The 23,689-nt window shown below is 46.6% G+C and overlaps 1 protein-coding gene across 3 annotated transcripts in view; it reads right to left on the bottom strand.

The window, feature by feature from the left end:
* RPS6KC1 (ribosomal protein S6 kinase C1) overlaps window positions 1-23,689 on the bottom strand; it is a 91,674-nt gene that overhangs the window by 35,255 nt on the left and 32,730 nt on the right. For all 3 annotated transcript variants that reach the window (XR_011854015.1, XR_011854014.1, XM_072140144.1), the window contains exons 9-10: window positions 20,467-20,559; window positions 1,040-1,087 (exon numbers count right to left, since the gene is read on the bottom strand). Coding sequence is in view for 1 of the 3 variants with exons in the window: in XM_072140144.1 (XP_071996245.1) it covers window positions 1,040-1,087; window positions 20,467-20,559 (141 nt within the window). In the remaining 2 variants the exon portion in view is untranslated. The remainder of the gene's footprint in view (window positions 1-1,039; window positions 1,088-20,466; window positions 20,560-23,689) is intronic.

Here is a 23,689-nt window from a genome sequence, read left to right on the forward strand (position 1 = left end):
CACTAGAATAAACCATTGATATCAGGTTAGAAAGGGAACCCGACATCAGGTTTTCAGCATTAAAGTAGTAAATCTACCACCAGGATGAAGGTTTGTAAACCAAGCATGCTGACATACTGGTGTGTGCCCCCTCTAGCAGGATCTGCTCTTCTTTTACCTCCCAATTCCCTTGTTTTTATAAAAAAAAAGGCTTTCAAAATTATGTAAATGAGCCTCAGGGATTGCGGGCTCCATAGCTATTAATAGAGTCTAAAGCCCCTCAGGGTAATTTGAATAATTTTTTTTAAGACTTTTTATCTCAATAACAAGGGCATAAGAAGCTTAAATGAAAGCGGATCCTGTCAGAGGGAGCACACACCAGTATGTCAGTGTGCTTGGTTTACAGTCCTTCATCCTGGTGGTAAATTTCCTTTAAACCATAACGGCAGGTTCCCATAGAGATCTTCATACTGTGCCCCATGCTTAAAAAAAAATAAATCCATAGCTCAGATCTAGCTAAAATCATTTCAAAAAGATCCTCACCTCACCAGGATACTCTCCAGATCACAAGGGGCAGCATTTCTCTTCTTCAAGTTTCTCTCAGCTCTATCCTCCCTCGGGAATTCTCTTCAGCGAGGCGCACACAGCAAATTTTTATCTCAACTTGATCATTCTGCCTCCCTGAGGAATTCTCTTTAGTAGGTCACCCACAACCAACGTCTCCCTCAACTCCCTCTTCTCCCCTGCTTCAGGTATCCTCGTCAGAGAGTCACAAACAACCAACGTCTCTCAAGGAAAATAGGTATAAGGGTAAAAACCTGCTGACAGGTTCTCTTTAAGGGACGTTGCACTCTGGGAAAGAAGCAGTGCCACACACTGGGCAGTGGCTGTACTTATTATTACAGCTGACTCTATTCATGCAAAAGGAACTAAGTTGCAATACCATAAGCAACCACTGTACAACGCATAGCACTGTGGCTGGTACTCGCTGAATCAATATATCATCTAAGCAGTCGGTGATTATTAGGAAAATTTCATAACCTCTGCAAGATAAACTCACCTTTAAAATAAAGGTCTCCTGGGTCCTCGTGTCCAGGACGAGCAGAACCTACAAAAAAAAAAAAAAAAACAACAATGATACAATAATACAGATCCCTCCCCGTCCCCATCAGTGCAGGCGTCATACGGCAGGACAAAAACCTGCAGGACACACGCTACTAGTCACCACCAGGGGAATGGGTGGCAGGTAACTTCCTCCCCTCACCCTGACCTGAGACCTTTGGGCCAGATGTATCACTGTTCTGGGCTTACGTGTAGTAGTTGCGCCTATTTTCTGGTCCATTGTTGCGCCAAAATTATCACAAGCTACAACCATCTGTGATAAGTTGAGTTCCTGCCTCTTATTAATCACTTTAGGCACAGTTTAGGTGCAATGGTGCAATGTCAGATTTGGGCTCTTACATGTGATCCTCCTACAAGCTCCCCCCCCCCCCCCAGCAAGAGAATGACCCTCACAGCAGCACCCAGGTGTGTGACACCCTGCACCCAGTAATCTCCTCTGCAATGGCTTCTCCTGAAGGGGATCCCCCAGTGCTGGTCTCCTGCTGCACCCCTGTAATTCTGGCCAGTATCCTCCTCATACACCAGTGTGGTCATCCTGCTACATGGGGGACACTTCTCTGTCCTGTCTGTATCTCCCACTCACTTCTCTTCTATCCTGCTACACAGGGACACTTCTCTGTCCTGTCTGCAGGTTCCTATCACTTCTCTTCTATCCTGCTACATGCGGGACACTTCTCTGTCCTGTCTGCAGCTCCCACAAACTTCTCCTCTATCCTGCTACATGGGGGACACTTCTCTGTCCTGTCTGTATCTCCCACTCACTTCTCTTCTATTCTGCTACACAGGGACACTTCTCTGTCCTGTCTGCAGGTTCCTATCACTTCTCTTCTATCCTGCTACATGCGGGACACTTCTCTGTCCTGTCTGCAGCTCCCACAAACTTCTCCTCTATCCTGCTACATGGGGGACACTTCTCTGTCCTGTCTGTATCTCCCACTCACTTCTCTTCTATCCTGCTACACAGGGACACTTCTCTGTCCTGTCTGCAGGTTCCTATCACTTCTCTTCTATCCTGCTACATGCGGGACACTTCTCTGTCCTGTCTGCAGCTCCCACAAACTTCTCCTCTATCCTGCTACATGGGGGACACTTCTCTGTCCTGTCTGTATCTCCCACTCACTTCTCTTCTATCCTGCTACATAGGGACACTTCTCTGTCCTGTCTGCAGGTTCCTATCACTTCTCTTCTATCCTGCTACATGTGGGACACTTCTCTGTCCTGTCTGCAGCTCCCACAAACTTCTCCTCTATCCTGCTACATGGGGGACAGTTCTCTGTCCTGTCTGCAGCTCCCACACACTTCTCTTTTATCCTGCTACACAGGGACACTTCTCTGTCCTGTCTGCAGGTTCCTATCACTTCTCTTCTATCCTGCTACACAGGGCTGTCTGCAGCTCCCACTCACTTCTCTTCTATCCTGCTACACAGGGACACTTCTCTGTGCTGTCTGCAGGTTCCCATCGCTTCTCTTCTATCCTGCTACACGGGGACACTTCTCTGTCCTGTCTGCAGCTCTCACTCACTTCTCCTCTATCCTGCTACACGGGGGACACTTCTCTGTACTGTCTGCAGCTCCAACAAACTTCAATTCTATCCTGCTGAGCTGCTGCTTTTGCGGAATGTTTTGTAAATAGAAGGTTGTGAACTGTAAACAGAGGCTGCAGGCAGTGTCTGTAATGTCTGTAGTGTCTGCTGAGCTCTGCTAATGGGGATAAGCTGCTCTGCACTAGACCTCAGTGTTGCTTCTCAGTTTGCGCCACCTTCAGGCTGGAGGGTTTTTGCGCCTAAATTAACAAGTTGCTAAAGATGAATGATTATTAGACGCAGCAAAACATCTGGATTGGTAGAATAAATTAGGAAAACCTGGTTATCTTTACTGCGCGGCTAGTTTAGTGTTAAGTTGCAAAGCTGGAGCAAAAACAGTGCAACACTATGAAAAGGCGCAAAAACAACAGAAAAAAAACAAAAGATAAATCTGGCCCCATGCCTTCACAGAGGTAGAATTGTGTGCCAGCTTATGAATAAAAAGGATATATTGAGGGGATAGGTCCTCAACTTTTGAGAAATCTCCCTCAAAGTGTTATCCGAATTTCACTATGTACTTACCCCATAACCGGCTCACCGCGCCCACTTTAACCAGATACAATTGGGTTAAAGAGTGGTGTGGGGTGATTGACTGGCGTGCGGCTCCCTATTATTTATTTAATAGGGAGCCATTCAGGAGCCAGAAGAGCCGGCTTATCTTAGAGAGGGAAGCCTAATGAGCCAGCTCGCTAAGAAGAGCCGGACTTCCCATCACTATAATGTATCACATAGAGATGTGTGATATACCATGGACTGAGACATATACGATACCATGGACTATAATAACCCCCCACACCCCATGTCCCCCATCACCTGTAAATGCTTTGGCAATGCCAACTTGTATTTGGTCTTGCCAATAAAGCTTCTTTGAATTGAATCGATAGAAGATATGAGATACATTGGTATGAGATAGCGATATATAAGATAGAGGTAGATGGATACGAGACAGATCATTCACGATAAAACAGAGCCCCTCAAGAAGACCCCCGGAGCACATCACATTTGGTGCCTATAGACCATCAGGGGGTCTGTTCGGCGCCGTTCAAGGTCAGAACAGTCGCCCCACAGAAACTAATAATGGGGATAAAGATAACGTAATTTTTATTTAACCCCACGTGTGAATATTCTATGTCCTATCATGGAGCCCCCCCCTCTCGCCCAGTTATGCAGATTTGAGGCTCCTCCGGCTCCGGTTATTCCTTCCTATAGATAAATAAGTGATATATCTTTCAAAATGGTGACATGGCGGCTGTAATTTTCGGTATTAGCGGCGGAGCGTTTCTTGATCGCGCTCCCACATCTTGTAATCACATTTATTAGTGTCTCGTCTGCCGTCCAGCGTTGGAGGCCGCGGCCGTCCTGCTGCGGATCTTGGGATGAGGCTGCGACTCTGTTGGTTACAAACCAAAGGACAAACGGGCCACCGGGGAATACGCCAGCTGTTAACTTTGTCGCGGATGTATCCAGAAGGGTCATCTTCAGTCTGAAGGAGCAGCAATCTGCAGACTAATTACAAGTGGCTGCCCGCGCGCCCGCCCCCGCTGCCCGCACACGACTGGTGACTTTCACACAAAACACAATCCTGCTAGAGATGCAAATGTCTCACAATGGGGAAACGCTGGGCTCCGGCTCCGAATACTCATTTGTTAGCAAAACAGAAGGGCGAGATTTTATTACCCGGGAGCAGCCGCCATGCAAAAACACCACAAATTTATAACTTAGCCATAAAAAAAAAAAGAACAACCGACAATGAGGCACAGAACAGCACTAACCGCTGAAAATATTAAAGGGGAGGTCCTAAGTTTAAAGGGCTCGTCCATTTTCAGCAAAAAATTGATCTTGTTTTATAATAAAAAGTTCCCTCACGGTTTTCTAGATCTCTGCGTCCTGTCATTTTATAGGAAGCTTCATTGTTTACCTTCTGTTGATAAACCCGGCTCATTATATCCCTGGTCATGTGATGTCACACAGGTGCACGGCTCATTATATCCCTGGTCATGTGATGTCACACAGGTGCACGGCTCATTATATCCCTGGTCATGTGATGTCACACAGGTGCACGGCTCATTATATCCCTGGTCATGTGATGTCACACAGGTGCACGGCTCATTATATCCCTGGTCATGTGAGGTCACACAGGTGCACGGCTCATTATATCCCTGGTCATGTGATGTCACACAGGTGCACGGCTCACTATATCCTTGGTCTTGTGATGTCTCACAGGTGCACGGCTCGTTATATCCCTGGTCATATGTCGTCACACAGGTGCATGGCTTGATATATCCCTGGTCATGTGATGTAACACAGGTGCATGGCTCGCTATATCCCTGGTCATATGTCGTCACACAGGTGCATGGCTTGTTATATCCCTGGTCATGTGATGTCACACAGGTGCACGGCTCCTTATATCCCAGGTCATGTGATGTCACACAGGTGCATGGCTTGGTATATCCCTGGTCATCTGATGTCACACAGGTGCACAGCGCATTATAACACAGAGAGTAATCAGAGCTGTGTGCGATAACGAGCCGTGCACCTGTATTGGAAAATCTTATAACTTTTTATATCAATTATTTGCTGAAAGTGGACCACCCCTTTATTTGGTACCCCATATCCACATGATATGATTGGTGGGGACCCCCACCGATCATGAGAGCAGGGGTCTCATTCCAGCAACAGGTTAAGGATGTTTTTTTGTCGCTCCATTCTTTCTTTATGACTCCCCCACAGGATGAGAGTGGTACTGCCCAATCCTATGATTAGGGGATGACCATTTAAACCACTTAAAGGAACAATAATACCCCACACACACACACACTTCACATGCATTACTAAAGAATTCTCCCCCAACAGAAAACATCAGAGGGAGATAACATTCAGCTATGTCCAATCCTTTGGACCTGGGTTAGTTTTATTTTCCTATCTGCACTTAAAACACATGAATGCACAACTCAACCCAGTGTGCATGTGTATAGAGACATAGGAAGGAATAGCTATGGACCTCAGAAGTCACCCTGAATAGAGCAATAGAAAATACCTCTCACAACCCTTCGCCGTGTCTCCTACTGCTCTGAAGGCATGTGCGATTCTGGTGTTCTGCATATGAACCAGGAGGAACAGGATGAACAGTATATATTACCTAATCTCAAGTCATTTCCATGTGATTGGAAGGGGTCAGATAAAGAAGACCCTGCAGAGATCAGGGAGAAGTCCTATAAATTATATCAGCACCCTCAGGACGCCAATACAGTGTAAAGCTACAGGTCACTTCCACGGGGATCTATCATTGGGGCATTGTTATATAAGCAATTCTCTAATACATATACTAAACAGAGAAGCATCACATGACAAGGCCATGATATTGTATATGTCTGCCGTCACACGTATCCAGGTCCTATGCAGACCTACGCCAATCCAGATCTACGACATAGCGGATAACATCACAAACTACAATCAGGTCGGAATTTAATGACATGCTATAATTAGTAGTAAGTGATACATTTGATGCCAGCATACTGCAATCTATACGAACCCAACGCAGGACCTGAAACGCGTAGATCCCGCTATGACAGGTCTCATTGGCAGAAGCGTTACAAGGTAAAGGCGGGGTTAAAATGACTCAATAGAGAGATGAGTAACAACAAGGAACAGGTCAGGTGTAATTACTTACGCAAAAAGGGGGGGGGGGCAACCCATAATTAAGGGGGCAGATACTTTATAACGTGGGTGATGATTTAGGTAATTCAGATATTTCAGATGACACTTTTCTAATATTATATTTAGATACAGGGGAGATGAGAAAATGATCGGTGGTAACAATTTTGATTTATAAAACACTACGGAATTTCATGGGGCTATATAAAGATTTACGGTACATTATTATTAATCTGCAATAAGGGGGGCAAATACTTTTGACACGACTTGTTCTCTACATGCATCAAAATGATAAATTTCTATTAGTAAAATCAGAACTCCAGAAAAAAAAAAAAATTAAAAAAATATTACTGTCCCTGTACGCATTTCCCTGCTCTAATCACACATCATTTGCCTGTTACTCTCCATCTCTGCACGATTATCAATCCCATGATGCCTCAGCACTGCATCACATGTTCATCTAGGGCAGTGATGGCGAACCTTTTAGAGGCAGAGTGTCCGAACAACAATCAAAATCCACTTATTTACCGTGATGTGCCAACGTGGCATTTTAAGCAGTAACTTATTGCTACCTGTTCTTCCACATCTTTTAATTGTATCGGCCGCCCGAGGCCACCAATACAGTGGAAAGGAGGGCAAATTCAGACCATCATTGTAGCTTCTCTCCAGGGTCTTTCTGTACAAGAAGAATGGTGGGTCCCACAGGAAAACCTCCAAAACTTTTTCATTTTTCCGCAGTTCCAAACAGTCAATGAAATGTCGCTTTAAAATAGCGCTCAGAGCAGCATCTCTTAAGTTGCAGGAAGATTCGGTGGATTTGGTCCAGTTTCGTGAACTCTGTCCTAGGTTCGCCACGACTGATCTAGGGAATGTATCATCTGTGTCTGCTGGAAGGACAGTGTGATAGTTCTTCATGCTAAACTTTTCATAAAATCTAAAATAGACTATGGGGCTTATTTACTAAAGGGTCTGTGGACACACTTTAAATCGAACTTTCCGTCATTTTCGGGTTTGGCGCCGCTGTGACAGGTATTTAACTGGGCTGCGCTGGCTTTTATGCAGCAGAAATTGGGGGGCGTGCCGTCGGACGATCCGACTGATTCGGACTGAGCGCGGGATTTAAGTTTCAAATTGTGTCGCAAGATCAAGCACTTACATGCACCAGGAAGAAGAAGGTGAACTCAGGGGACCTGAGCGGGGAAGCGACACATGCAGGATATCGGGCGCACGATCTTAGTGAATCGCGGCACAGGGCATTATACAAGGGCAATGCACTTTCGGGGAACGCGGCAGGACAGGAAAGTAAATGTGCCCCTATAAGTTTATAGACAGGAAGGTTGTTACCTCCTCCTTAGTGTCTTAGGGGCTTGTCATAGGAGTTTTTTCTTCCCTTCTTTAGGGAGCTTTTGTGGTATAGTCCAGGCAATGCCATCATACAGTTAGCAGGGAGGTGGTAATCGAGAAAACGGAAAGACATGTAAGGGCTTAAGGGGGTCTCTATCTTCATGTTATCACCCTTTTTACCCTACAGAGCCCCTTATAGCCACCTCTGGCCTGTATAGCGTACACAGCCTGCCCGGCCCCCCCCCCTGGAGTACACAGCCTGCCCGGCCCCCCCCCTGGAGTACACAGCCTGCCCGGCCCCCCCCCTGGAGTACACAGCCTGCCCGGCCCCCCCCCTGGAGTACACAGCCTGCCCGGCCCCCCCCCTGGAGTACACAGCCTGCCCGGCCCCCCCCCTGGAGTACACAGCCTGCCCGGCCCCCCCCCTGGAGTACACAGCCTGCCCGGCCCCCCCCCCTGGAGTACACAGCCTGCCCGGCCCCCCCCCCCTGGAGTACACAGCCTGCCCGGCCCCCCCCCCTGGAGTACACAGCCTGCCCGGCCCCCCCCCCGGAGTACACAGCCTGCCCGGCCCCCCCCCGGAGTACACAGCCTGCCCGGCCCCCCCCTGGAGTACACAGCCTGCCCGGCCCCCCCCCTGGAGTACACAGCCTGCCCGGCCCCCCCCCGGAGTACACAGCCTGCCCGGCCCCCCCCTGGAGTACACAGCCTGCCCGGCCCCCCCCTGGAGTACACAGCCTGCCCGGCCCCCCCCTGGAGTACACAGCCTGCCCGCCCCCCCCCTGGAGTACACAGCCTGCCCGGCCCCCCCCTGGAGTACACAGCCTGCCCGGCCCCCCCCTGGAGTACACAGCCTGCCCGGCCCCCCCTGGAGTACACAGCCTGCCCGGCCCCCCCCTGGAGTACACAGCCTGCCCGGCCCCCCCCTGGAGTACACAGCCTGCCCGGCCCCCCCCTGGAGTACACAGCCTGCCCGGCCCCCCCCTGGAGTACACAGCCTGCCCGGCCCCCCCCTGGAGTACACAGCCTGCCCGGCCCCCCCCCTGGAGTACACAGCCTGCCCGGCCCCCCCCCGGAGTACACAGCCTGCCCGGCCCCCCCCTGGAGTACACAGCCTGCCCGGCCCCCCCCTGGAGTACACAGCCTGCCCGGCCCCCCCCTGGAGTACACAGCCTGCCCGCCCCCCCCTGGAGTACACAGCCTGCCCGGCCCCCCCCTGGAGTACACAGCCTGCCCGGCCCCCCCCTGGAGTACACAGCCTGCCCGGCCCCCCCCTGGAGTACACAGCCTGCCCGGCCCCCCCCTGGAGTACACAGCCTGCCCGGCCCCCCCCTGGAGTACACAGCCTGCCCGGCCCCCCCCTGGAGTACACAGCCTGCCCGGCCCCCCCCTGGAGTACACAGCCTGCCCGGCCCCCCCCTGGAGTACACAGCCTGCCCGGCCCCCCCCTGGAGTACACAGCCTGCCCGGCCCCCCCCTGGAGTACACAGCCTGCCCGGCCCCCCCCTGGAGTACACAGCCTGCCCGGCCCCCCCCTGGAGTACACAGCCTGCCCGGCCCCCCCCTGGAGTACACAGCCTGCCCGGCCCCCCCCTGGAGTACACAGCCTGCCCGGCCCCCCCCTGGAGTACACAGCCTGCCCGGCCCCCCCTGGAGTACACAGCCTGCCCGGCCCCCCTGGAGTACACAGCCTGCCCGGCCCCCCTGGAGTACACAGCCTGCCCGAAACGGATAGCGCAGGGAGACGGAGCCGATGCCGGAGCCGCTATGTATAGAAGAGGACCTGCCAGGAGGTGTCAGAAAGTGAGTGCACTTTGTTTTTTCTTGACTCAAGTATAAGCAGAGATGGGGTTTTTCAGCACATTTTTTTGTGCTGAAAAACCCGGCTTATACTCGAGTATATACGGTAAGTATTCCTAGGGTTTTTTGTTTTTTTTTGAGTGGTTGATCTTTAAGACCTTTTTCCCACTAGAGACAGGGGCTGTTGCCTTATGGCAGGAGGCGAATCGCCTATAATTACTCCTTCTTGTGCAGTTCTCCGGGAGAATAAAGCAGAAAGTTGAGCACCTCAGACCTTCTCCATGTGCGACCTCCTTAATCATCACTTCACTTGACATTTACGCCTTGTTCGGAGACTTCCCCGGCAGAGGCAAAGAGCTTCCTACACAACGCGTTTCGCACTCCCCGGATTCCTTTGCAGCTGGATACCGTCCACATTCAAGTAATAAATACGAGAACATATGTGATTTTTTTTAAATGTGCCCTTTGACTGTCAGTTTCTCCCAAACAGGTGTTGCCTAAATGATTATAAATTGGCCCCTGGATACACCTCTTCCACCGAGCCGTACAGGACTGGTGATAATATAATTAGGCCTGAAAACATCCGGCTGCTGAGAGCTTCCCATCTGTTTGGCAATAATGTTTAGTTAACAACAGTCTTTAAGAGAAGCACCTTCAACTTGCATCCCTCCGACACATGCCGGGTGCTGCAGAGGGGTTAACCCTCGCCTAGCTGGAGGCAATGGTGGAAGCATTTAAAGGGTTAGTTGCATCCCGCACCCAATACCCTACACAAGTATGACCCATTTCCTTTAAATTCTACAGTGCCCATTGCATATTCCACAATTTTACTACCAGAAAAGCTCTGATCCGGATCTGACCGGTCTACCCTCACTAGTCCAAATAATAATTTATTTATTTATATAGCGCACACAGATTACGCAGCGCTACACAGAGCTTGCCAAATCGGTCCCTGTCCCCAATGGGGCTCACAATCTAATCAACCTACCAGTATGTTTTGGAGTGTGGGAGGAAACCGGAGGACCCGGAGGAAACCCAAGCAAACAATGAGAGAACATACAAAATCTTTGCAGATGTTGACCCTGGGACTTGAATCCCCAGCGCTGCAAGGCTGTAATCCAAATAGTTCCCAATGGGACCTACTATTTGCTTATTGGGCCCATTGGGTTTCCATAAGGGTTTCTGGAATATTAGTGGTAAGAGTAGCGCTGCATCCTGTGCAGTTATCACCATCAGTTATCGATGCCCCCAATACAAGTGTGAACAAAAAAACTGATGGTCCCATTATAGACCCGTGTTGAATGATGCTGCAGGAAGTCGGTAGTTGCTGTTACTTTAATATCCCGTTAAGGGGTGTGGCCTGAACGTAAAGGGCGTAGACCTGGAGAAACGTCAGCCTAAAAATTTGTGTAGCAGTTATTAGAAATGGTTATAATCTCAGCTCACACTTCACTGCTCGGTTACAGCTTCAAAAAAGAGTTGGTAAGGAACATAGTTCCTGCACCTACATGTCCATCACAGACCATGGACAGATTTCTATCCAGTGGAAGTAAACATTGAAGCTTTCTATAGCAGAACAGCAAGCAGAGATCTTGAAAACCGTGAGGAATTAATACAGAAAGTATCTTGGAAAAATTGTATAACTATAATTATTTACTGAAAATGGACAACCCCTTTAAGTCTTCCAAATATGTTCCTTGCCAACTCTTTTTGGAAGCTGTAATGGAGCGGCGAAGTGTGATCTGAGTTTTCAACCATTTCTAATAACTGCTACAAAAATTTTTAGGCCGCGCGCTTTCCTCTAGGTCTACGCCCTTAACATTCAGGCCACACCCCTTAACGGGATATTATAGGACCAACAACTAACGACTTCATGCAGCATTAGGTGTGTATAGGGACCATCATTGGGAACAGTAAAACCAAAACTGTTAGCCAATTACAAATCAAAGGAATAAAAAATTGTCACAATTTAAATGGTCGTATCTCCTGAACAGTGGCGCCTAGAACACACAATTCTGTTGTCCTAGTAAAGAGATTTTCCCCTTTAATTAAATACCCAATTTCACAATAAAAAGCTGTAGCAAAAGAAAAATTGATTTTTACATAGAGATCTCATTTCCCGACAGCAAATTTAACAGAAGATATCTCCGCTTCCGTTTCACATTTAAATGGCGGCCATCTTGGATTACGTCACTGCCTCACGTGACCTCACTGGAGCGGTGATCAGTTACCATGGCAGCCTGGAGTCTCTGTTACTCTAGGGTCTGTCATTCCGCCTGATCTCTAAGTGTCTCCGAAAGACAATACAGTAGTATAGTAGTATATGGAAAAAGCAATCAGATCCACAGGGTTAAAACACCCCAGAGGGCTAAAATAGTGTGAATATAAATAAATAATAACTTTAAAAAAATGTAAAAAAATCTCCCTAGAACTGATATGAAAATAAACCCAAAAAAACATCAAACATGTTAGGCATGACCGCATTCCAAAAGTCCTGATCCATCAAAAAAAAAAAAAAAAAGCAGATACAACAGCAGCCAATCCAATTTGGAAACCAGCTGCCAAAAGTTTATCTCACAAAGAAGGGGATGGGACAAGTTGAAGTCCAACAGCCTGACCCGGACGACCGCCAACATCTGTAATCGTGGGTGCAAAAACAACTACCTAATCCAAATCAGTCAACACCCTAAAAAAAGACAAGAAGAATGTTGACGTCTAACTTTGTCTGCCATATAGGGAGATAATAGATCGGAGATGTTGACGTCCAATTGCCCGAATTATTCCTCCCTCAATATCTGCCATCTAAGGAGATGAAGCTGTTCAGATAATTTACCATTAAAATATACAATTCTTATAGCCCCCAACATCTTCTATCTGAGGAGACAAGGATGGGGTCATGTTGACATGCAACTGCTCGACACTTATCTGGGCATGTTTAGGTCCAATTGCGCGATTCCTACCCCCCTCAACAACCAGGGATGATAGGGATGGGACATTTTGAAGTCCAATTGACTCATTTGTAATTTTCTCAACATCTCCGGGTGGATTTTTCCATCAACATATCCAATACTCATCCTCAACATCTGCCATTTGAAGAGATAAGGATCAAGCATTTAGATGACGACATACCCACCCAACTACTGCCCTACAGGGGGGGGTAAATGCAATTGTACAACTCATACTTGCCTCACACTTGTGATCTAAGGAGATAAGGGTGGGACACGTTGAAGTTCGGACCTTGCTCAACATCTCCTTAAATGGCAGCTAAGGAACGGGCAGTTCCACATCAACATGCCCAATCCTCATCTCCTCCAATCATTGCCATCTGAAGAGATAAGGAGGCGTTGACACCCAACTGCTTGATCCTTATCATTATAACTTATTGAAATGTTTGGGAAATGAAGTTAGTTTGTGCAGAGCAACGACGGATAACCTTCACGAACGTGTCGTTGGATAGCCGAGATGTAGAATTACCGGGTTCCTGTATGTATATAGATATAGGAGGTAGTCTAGTCAAAAATTATGGGCTCATAAGTCGTCCCTACACATTAGATTAAGTTTGTCGGAACCACTGGTTTTGATGGAAGTGGCCAACCATCTGATATCCATTGGTGGTCTTTTGACTCTCTTTAGATGTCAGTTTTCGGTGGAGATAAGAGAGAGCCAAAAGACCACCAAAAGATATCAGATGGTCGGCCGCTCCCATCAAAACCAGTGGTTCCGGCAAACTTAATCTAATATGTGGGGACAACTTATGAGCCCATCATTTTTAAGGTTTGGCAGAACCACTGGTTTTGATGGGAGCGGCCAACCATCTGATATCTTTTGGTGGTCTTTTGGTTTTCTCTTATCTCCACCGAAAACTGCCATCTAAAGAGAGTCAAAAGACCACCAATAGATATCAGATATAAAAATTATGGGCTCATATGTTGACCCCACATATTAGATTAAGTTTGTCTGAACCACTGGTTTTGATGAGAGCGGCCAACCATCTGATATCTTTTGGTAGTCTTTTGGCTTTTTCTTATCTAAAGAGAGTCAAAAGACCACCAATAGATATCAGAAAGTTGGCCGCTCCCATCAAAACAAGTGGTTCCGCCAAACTTAAAAATGATGGGCTCATAAGTTGTCCCTACATATTAGATTGACTAGACTACCACCTATACAGGCAGTCCCCGGGTTACATACAAGATAGGGTCTGGAGGTTTGTTCTTAAGTTGAATTTGTATGTAAGTCGAAACTGTATATTTTATAATGGAAGTTCTAGACAATTTTTTTTCTTTTGCCCCAGTGACATTTGGAGTTTCAAAATTTTTGGTGTAATTGGACCAAGAATTATCAATAAAGCTTCATTACAGACATCTTACAGCTGATCATTGCAGTCTGGGACTATAGTAACATCCAGAGAGATTCACCAGAGGTCACATGGGGCAGAGGGGTCCGTCTGTAACTATGGGTTGTCTGTAAGTCGGGTGTCCTTAAGTAGGGGACCGCCTGTATCTATATACATACAGGACAGCTGGTGGCACTCTCTTCTCAAAAATACCCACGTAAAAAACGCCCTAATTCTACATCTCGGATAATCAACGACACGTTCGTGAAGGTCATCCATCGTTACTCTGTACAAACTAACTTCATTTCCCAAACATTTCATCCCTTTAACCGCCTGCGCGCAGCCGCGTACAAAGTCCTCGGGAAAGCGATCAGCAATCCGGCTTTATGAAAAGGGAAACTCTCGTCCCGACCATCTGGAGAAGTTCGCATTTAACATGCATCACTCTTAGCGCAAGTCGTTTCTTAATGAACAATTCTGCGGCTGTGTATTAATATGATGGCTCCATTCACCACCGCCCGTCCGCGGCCAAGTAGCGCTTTTTTTTTTTTTATGCCGTCCTGACACGAGTCCAATTTCTAATGAAGCTGTCGACATAAAGGACAGAGGCAGAGCGCCGATAACCCCTCGGATAGGATCTGTTCCCTGCCAGCCAAGAGCGCAGCAATATTCGGAGAAAAAGAAGCAAATGACGACAGCTCATTGGTTTGTTCAACAATCTAGAAAGACAAAAAAAATCTCATTTTGCTCTAATTTGGCCCCATTGTCCTCCCGCTGAAAGGCTCTTATTAAAACGATCTTGTGTTTTGTGATAAAACATACTCGGGGATAACAAATAACGATTAGGAAATAATTACTTTTGATAGAACACCTTCCTCCGTGAATACAATTAATAGATTCCTCTTCTCCCTGATGAGGTTTTTTTTTTTCTCTCGTCCCCCCCCCCCCTTCGTCGTTGAGAGAGACGAGAATTTGCATACGGTACAATAGGAGACGGCGCTGCGATGGGAGAGGCTATAGTATAACACAGAATGGCTGCCTCTATAACCTGCTTCTTATGAGATTGTCTCATCTGCCGTACAGTACCCTCCACACAATGGGCTGAATGGGAGCTCCGCCGGCACAATGACAGGGGGTAGGGGGATACGGGCACAAGAGGCTTTTCACTCCCTCAATAGGAGGTTATTAAAGATGGTGTTGTTTTATTCCAGTCTCCCCATTGTTCTGGGAGACCCCTCTCCTGTAGACGCCGACCCAAGAAGAGATCATCTACAATTATAAGACGTGTCTGAATATTGTCCTATATATATATATATATTTATTCTTGGCATTGTAGAATATTTAAAGGGATACAAAAGGGGATAATGATCATTATCACCCCATACATCCTGAGAACGAGAACTTATTTAATGTTATTATTATTGTAGAACAGTAAAATATTTAAAGGGATATTCTGGTATTTTCAGGCTTCCCAGGGGAAGCCTCAAAATGGTCATATGGTTGTTCAACCAATGGGACCCCCATTGATTATGAGAAAAATACAAATGTTTATAATAAAAAAATAATAATAATAAATAATAATAATAATAAATATATATATATATATATATATATATATATATATATATATATATATATATATATATATATATATATCTCTCAATACAGTACAGGCTGTCCCTGGGATACGTACCACATAGGGTCCATAGGTTTGTTCTCAAGTTGAACTTGTATTCAAGTCGAAACTGTAGGGGACTGTCTGTATTTAAAAGGGATATGCTGAGTATCAGAGTATCATTTTAAATTATTTATCAATTTCTTTTTTTGATAGAACAGTAGAGTATTTAAAGGGATATGCTGGTATTTTCAGGGTACCCCAGTGTATTCAATCAATTATCATATGGTTATATGGTTGTTTGACCACTGGGACTCCCAATCGATCATGATAAAAATTCTCTCCACCAGCCTCCCCCCCCCCCCAGGGTCTCTCTCCACCAGCCACCCCACTCCCCCAGGGTCCTTCTCTCCACCAGACACTCCCAAGTCCCCCCCCACCGGTCCCTCTCTCCAACAGACCCCCCCCCCCCCCCGGGAGCCCTTCTCTCCACCAGACACTCCCAACCCCCCCCCCCCCCCCAGTCCCTCTCTCCACCAGACAAACCCCCCCCCCCGGTCCCTCTCTCCACCAGACAACGACCCCCCCCCCCCCGGGTCCCTCCTCTCCACCAGAGAAACCCCCCCCCCCCCGGGTCCCTCCTCTCCACCAGACAAACCCCCCCCCCCCCCCGGGTCCCTCCTCTCCACCAGACAAACCCCCCCCCCCCCCGGGTCCCTCCTCTCCACCAGACAACCCCCCCCCCCCCCCCGGAGCCCTTCTATCCAACAGCCACTCCCCCCCCCCGGTCCCTCTCTCCACCGGGCAACCCCCCCCCGGGGTCCTTCTCTCCACCAGACCCCCCTCACCCGTGAGCAGTTAATGACCACCAGAGCACCCCCCCCCGCCTCCGGAGCCCTTCTATCCACCAGACCCCCCCCCCCCCCCGGGAGCCCTTCTCTTCACTAGACACTAACCCGAATCCCCCCCCCCCCCCCGGGAGCCCTTAACAATACTGTGCACCCGCTGCTATTTGTTTACTAGTTGTGCTGCTGAGACTTTCCCATTGTATCTCTCTCATATCCAGCTCTATAAAGTGTATAATTTATATTTATCTAGCCATTTATGCATTCTCTATTACCCATCTCATATCTCTCTCTGTCTATGCCTCTATATATCCATTTCATCTCTTTACACATCTACATTGTATCTTATCTAATCTATCAGGCACTTCTACCTTCCGATATTGCACACATCTCACCTCTTCGGGATCACAAAGTTGTAGAACAGACTTCTCCCCCCCCCCCCCGGTACCTTTCCTATATTTCCGGCAGTATAAATGGGAATGCCCTCTGGCTTTTTTTTCTAATAAAGTTCATTTCTCCATATTTTCGTTGCATACAAATGTAAAAATGTTTACTATGCTAATTTTTTTTTTTAATTAAAGCTCCTTCTCTTGTCACATCCTTTCATATGCACTGCTGAACCATCATCAAACGCTAACTCTCCAACTTAACACCAGTATAGCCGGTGGCAGCCTGAAGGTTTACCATCTGCTCCCAACCAAAGTCAGTGTGGCCACCTTCACAACATATGCATCAAAGCCCTGAGACATGAGATGGAAGGAATCCGGCACAAGTCAGCAGAAGGGGAGGCGCGGAGCCGGAGGCAGGCAACAGGCAGGCCCATGGTACCAGGGAGCAAGGCCAGACATTCGTCACCTCAGCCAAGGTCACCGGGGACGCTACTGATGGCATCTCCTCTCCACCAGCCTCACAATGTCAAATAAGACTCCTCAAAGACTGAACCACGAGGGAACCAGTCACCAGATTTTACCCCATTAAGCTAGCAGCCCCCTCAGGTTAGGGATGAAACGTCCTTTTTCTTAAATCTCCAGTTTACCTATAAAATCTCCTCCAAAATCAGGTGAAATTGAGCAGTATAGAGTAAAATTTTGTACGAGACGAGTCATGTTTAGAGGCTGCAGTGGGAGGATCACATGTATAGAACATGCTGCTGGTGTCATATTAAAGATAAGAATCTCAACTTTCAGATCACATCCGATTTGTGCCTGATGTGATCTGAAAGATGAGATTCTTATCTTTAATATGACACCAGCATCATGTTCTACAGAACAGACAATAGGGGAGTCTGAAGTGACCCCTCCCCCTACAGCTTCTAAACTCCTATCAGGCAAAAAAAAAATATGACTCTTAAAGGGAGTCATCAGCACAGAAATCACTGCACAAACTGAAGTGTCCTAGAATGAAGGTCAGCTGAACCCAATGCTGAAGGTTCATTATGGGGAACCTAGTAGGAGGTTGATGCAACTCCAGTGGGGGCTCCCCGTGAGTCCATATCCTTCTATAACCTCTGTGTATGATGTACCCACTGCAGGAAAGTAGCGCTACCTGTCTGGTGAGGTGAGATTATCACATAAAGCATAACCAGGTCCATTCAGTCCCCATCCTGGCACCCAATTAGGAAGAATCACGACTCCCTTTACATATCATGACCATTTGTGCACCCTATTGACGAAGGAAAGTTGTACTTTGTCCCCATCTCAAATAGATTATTAGATGAATTACTTAGAAAAAACATTTTTTTCCCCTATATTTTGAGGACAAAAGGGTAAAGTGTCCTAGAATAAAGGTGAACCCAATGCTGAAGGTCCAATGAACCGCTATAGGGAACCTCGTAGGAGGTCGACGCAACTCCAGTAGGGGCTTCACGAGAGTCGATATCCTTCTATAAACTCTGTGTATGATGTACTGACTGCAGGAAAGTAGCACTAACACATAATCAGTCCAGTTCCCCACGCCCCATTCTTGATCCCCAGTATAGAGGGATTACATGCCATGATCCATAATTGTTCGCCCTATTGACCAAGAAAAGCTAAACTACAATCTTACCACCCGGACTAACAATGCCTGCTGATAAAGGGTTACGGGTCCTCCCCATATCACCTAAAATGAGCTCATTAATAGTTGATTTTCTGATATGCAAATTAGCTTTCCTAACTCATGCCTGGTCTTTGTGACTCTTCTCTCTCTCAGGCTGGCAGTGAGCCACGCCCCATTATTGTGACAGCTCTATGTCCCATCAAATCACAGCTCTGCCTCCTTGTACTTAGGGACTGTCAATATTCAACTACAAACATTTAAAGATCTATGTACAAATGGGAAATATTGTATCAAATTTTTACATGGTGCCTTGTGTTACATTCATGATATGTGACCAGTGACTTCATTGCAGGTCCTTTAGCCTTCTAACAATAGTAAACTGTACACCATGTATGTGATTGCATGAAATCACAGCAGCCTCCATGGACTTCTACTCCTCTCCATCCTCCATGGAGGCTGCTGTGATTTCATGCAATCACATGCATAGGGTACAGTTTGCTATTGTTAAGAGGCTAAAGGACCTGAGATGATGTCACCCTGGTCACATGACCTGAACTGCTGAATAGTAAGGAGGCAAAAGGCATGGGGAGGAGTAAATGGGAGGGACTGGCCGAGCAGGACACGCCCCCTCTGATGCAGGTAACATAACATAAAAGGTGATTTATGTGGATGTAATGGAAGCAAGGACATCTAGAAGAAGGACATCATTTACTTAATAGGGCTCTTTAGGAACCAGTCACTGGCTGTATATGTGAAAATGTGGTGACAGGTTCCCTTTAAGGCTATAGTGTCCTAGGATAAAGGTGAACCCAATGTTGAAGGCCCATTAAAATGGTGTGGAACCTAGTACGAAGGTTGATACAACTCCAGTGGGGGCTCCATGAAAGTCAATATCTCTCTATATCCTCTAGCGCTACCTGTCTGGTGAGGTGAGATTATCACATAAAGCATCACCAGGTCCATTCAGTCCCCATCCAGGCCCCCAATTAGGAGGAATCATAACTCCCTTTACATACCATGACCCTAATCACGAAGGAAAGTTGTACTTTGTCCCCATCTCAAATAGATTTTTAGATGAATAACTTAGAAAAAGCTGTTTTTTCCACATATTTTAGAGGATTAAAGGGTAAAATGGAACCTAGTAGGAGGTTGATGCAACTCCAGAGGGGGCTCCACGAGAGTCAATGTGCTTCTATTCCCTGTGTATAACTTGCTGACTGCAGGAAAGTAGCGCTACCTGTCTGGTGAGGCGCGATTATCATGCAATACTAAACCGTTCCTTACAGCCCCCATCTTGACCCCAAGTTAGGAGGAATCACAACGTCCTTTACATATTATGACCATTTGTGCACCCTACTGACGAAGGATAGCTATCCCCCCCTCCCCCCACCCCCCGCCATTTCAAATACATTTTTTAGATGAATTTCTTACCTAAAGCTGTTTTTTCCACATATTTTGGAGAACTAAAGAATAGAAGCCAAAGGTGAACCCATAGATAAAGGTCCCCTTGTCTGGAACCTAGTAGGAGGTTGATGCAACGCCAGAGGGGGCTCCATGAAAGTCCATATCTCTCTATATCAGTGGTTCTCAACCTTTCTAATGTTGTGACCCCGCAATACAGTTCCTCATGTTGTGGTGACCCCAAACCATGCGATTTGCAGTAAAAACGCAATAAAATTGCGGCTCCAATGGCTTTAGGCGACCCCTGGTTTTGGTTGTTCGACCCCCGCCGGGGTCGCGACCCACAGGTTGAGAACCACTGCTCTATATCCTCTGTGTACGAAGTACTGACAGCAGTACTGACTGCCAAGCCGTGATTATCGCGTTCCCTACAGCCGCCGAATTGACCCCCAATTACATACAACGACCCCTCTTTATGCGTCACGCCACCCTGTTGACCATGATAAGCTGTACTCTGCCCCCTATCTCCCATAGATGAATTGCTTACATAAAGCAGATTTTTTTTTTAACGATTTTTATATATATATATTTTTTTTTTTCCTTCCGTTGCTTTTGTTATTTTAAAAGTGCAGATGCATTCGAGTCATTTTCCCCCCTTTTGTTTCATATCCTTAAGATCCTCGGCTTCAAAGAGGCCGTGTCAGCATGCGGTCGATTTATGAGTGAACTCTTGAAGAGATGCTGAAGAATTACCTTGTCAATCACCCCAAGGACTCTGAAGGCCTTCAGTTCCTCCGCAGGACTCCTCAGGTTCGGAGAGGGCCTTGAACTCTCTGCTCCTGGAGGCTAATGGAACATATCAAAGATAAGACATCAATCAGTGTGGTACTTGAAGGAAGGCCGCCTGCTGGAGCAAATGCCAGGCCGAAGGAAACTAAATTTATCATAAATCACAGAGACCGAGATGAAAGATGACGTTTTATGTCAGCTTCTAATTATTAAGTTGCGAGTAAATAAATTAAGAGGATGGAGAAGGAAAAAAACAAAATGTAATAGAGATGCACAAGTGGTTTTTTTCCTTTTTTTGGAAAGAGAAAAAAAAAATACACCGAGCTTTCCGCGATATTATAGGGAAAAGTATCGGAAAGATCTTGGTTTAAAAAGCCTGTGTCGACAAATTTGGTGATACATTCCCCTTTAACGGAAATCTACTATCTGTTTTTATGTATTGTGAAGCAAACAAACCTTGAGAATGCTGTAGCTACACTGATGCAGACACATATCTTGTTTAATCCCTGATCCGAATGGTTTTGCTCAAACTAATTATAAAATGAAGGACCTGAAGGACCTAACACATTACAAGGAGCTTCCTGAACTGTCCAGACAGGACTAATCAACCTGAGCTGGATGACTCATACACAGCGGCTGGGGGATGGTGCAGCGATTGATTACTTCTGCCTGTCAGGGACAACACAGTGATCATTCTCTGAAGCAGTGCATAATTTGGGTAAGAGGAGAGCCGGGGCAGCCACTGGAGCGACAGAATTTTATTATCATGATTTTAGAACTGTTTTTTGAGCAAAACCACTCAGCTCAAAGATTAAATAAGATATGTGCCTGCATCAGTGCAGCTACAGCATTCTCAAGGTATGTTTGCTTCATAATGCATAAAAGGCTGGAGCTGTAGTACCAAACATGGCCACATGGACAAGGGTGGCGCTGTGCTGGATACCGTACAAACGGACGATAAGCAACACTTACTATAGACAATCAAATAACAGATTGAGGAGGGATAAAATGCAATCGGGAAAGTAGCAGAAGGAAATAATTTAAAGGGAATGTGTCACAAAAATGTGAAGATTCATTCCCTTTAAGGGTCCGCAATAGCAGGAAAAACCGGACTGCAAATACTTGTCACACTAATTAACCCAAAATATCATTGAAAAATGGTAACAGTATGAGCAGGTGTAACCGGAATAGGGCTGGGGCTGCAGTACCTGACACAACCACATGGATATGGATGGTGGAAGGCGACACCCATCTCCCCTTTCGATTACATGTTTGAAGAGGTCAGAGCATTTGCCTGTAGAGAACATCGCCCTACATTGCATAGTGGTGGTGCGTGGTATGACAGCTTAGCCCTGTAGACTTCAATGAGACCGAGTTGTGCATGGGCCATTGGATAAATGTATTAGTTATAACGCAGGGGGTTATCAGACCACCCATGATCTGGAAATGGTCCCCCTTAAAGGGATTGTCCAAAGGATAAAAAAACCACGGCTGCTTTTTTTCCCCCAAAACAGCGCCACACCAGACCATGGGTAGTAAGTGGTATTACAACTAAGCTCCACTAATCTCTATATAGCGGAGGTGCAATACCGGCACAAAGCACGGTCAGGTGCAGTGCTAAATCCCTTTAAGAATAATAAACAAATCCCAAATATCCCTTTAAAAATTACCTTTGGCATGAGTGGAGGTGGTCAAAGGTCAAGTGAAGTGGATACGTGTGAAGATATCGAGTTAGTAGTGTGGGGGGGGGGGCGGAGAGGGGGAGGGATTTAAAGGTCTATCCTAAAAAAATAAACTTAGTATCACAAAGATAAAGACAAAAACAAAAAAACTTTAAAAAGTTAAAAATCTGAACCGTGTCCCCAGCTCTTAAATTCGGCCTAACAATACAGTAAAGAGCGAGTCGTAACCTCCTGTCCATAATAATTGTGATCCGGGAACGGTATAAAAGAGTGAATGAGCACAGGTGCGGCAGTAAAGAAGAAAAACGCGGAACAACCGGAGATTAACAACCTGCGGATGAGCGCGAGCAGTAAAGCGGAGCCGCCTGTCACCCTGCAAAAGTGGGGGAAACAAGCAAAAACACAGGCAAGTTTCTGCAAACTGTGGCTTAAAGGGAAACTGTCAGCAGTTCTGACCATACAAAGCAGTAGACAGTGTTAGGCAATGTCCATAGAGGGCTGTGAAATCATAGCTGTGTGTATGTCGTTAATAGCAGCAGGGCTGTGATATAGATTCCAGGATTGTTGCTTCTCCGAGTCCACTGGGGACGGGGGCTGTGTCCTGACATTGGTAAGCCCTGTGATACCAGTGTTAGGGCGCATCCCGGAGCTCCGTATAATATCTTTGTGCATGTTGTTAGTAGCAGCAAGACTGAAAAGTGAAGTTATAATTCAGTTCTTGCAAAGGCTCTGGGCGGGTCCATCCACCTGAAGAGCTTCCTGCTCTCTGTAATGCATTGCTCCATGGCCCCTCCCCTCTGCTTAGAGAAAGAGCTGTATCAGGATTTTGGTTGGATACTTACAGCAACCATGCAGAACAGAGGGGAGGGGCTGTGGAACAGTTGATTATAAAGAGTAGAAAGCTCTTCAGGCTGAAAGACCTGCCCAGAGCCCTTGCAGGAGCTGAAAACCCGGAATACAAATTCACTTTTTACAGTCCTGCTGCTACTTACTACACACACACAAAGATATAACTGCACAAATCTCAGAGGCCTCTTACCTAGCACTGTCTGCAACTTATTATGGTCAAAACTGATGATGGATTCCCTTTAAAGAGGTTTTCCCAGAATCTATGGGCCATGTTGGGAATAGACACAGCACCCCAGGTCCTGTTTCTGAAGTCAAATATCATAATTCAGGTTTTCAGGACTTGCCTGAGCTGACATGTGGCCTCCTTGAACAGCGTCACTTTCAAAAGTCTCCTCATTGGTTGAAGTAGGTCCCATGACAGACAACAGACCTCGTTGTAATCAAAGGGTTTGTCCACTTCCCGGGAAATAACCAATATTGTTTGTGTAATGAAAAGTTAAATAATTTTCCAATATACTTTCTGTACCAATTTCTCACTCTTTCCTAGAACTCTGCTTGCTGTCATACTACAGGAAGCTTCATTGCTTACTTCCTGTGTATAATCACCAGCTCAAGTGATGTCACACAGGTGCACGGCTCGTTGTATCCCTGGTCAT

Source organism: Engystomops pustulosus, chromosome 3 (genome assembly GCF_040894005.1).
Source record: "Engystomops pustulosus chromosome 3, aEngPut4.maternal, whole genome shotgun sequence".
Classification (NCBI taxonomy): Eukaryota; Metazoa; Chordata; class Amphibia; order Anura; family Leptodactylidae; genus Engystomops; species Engystomops pustulosus.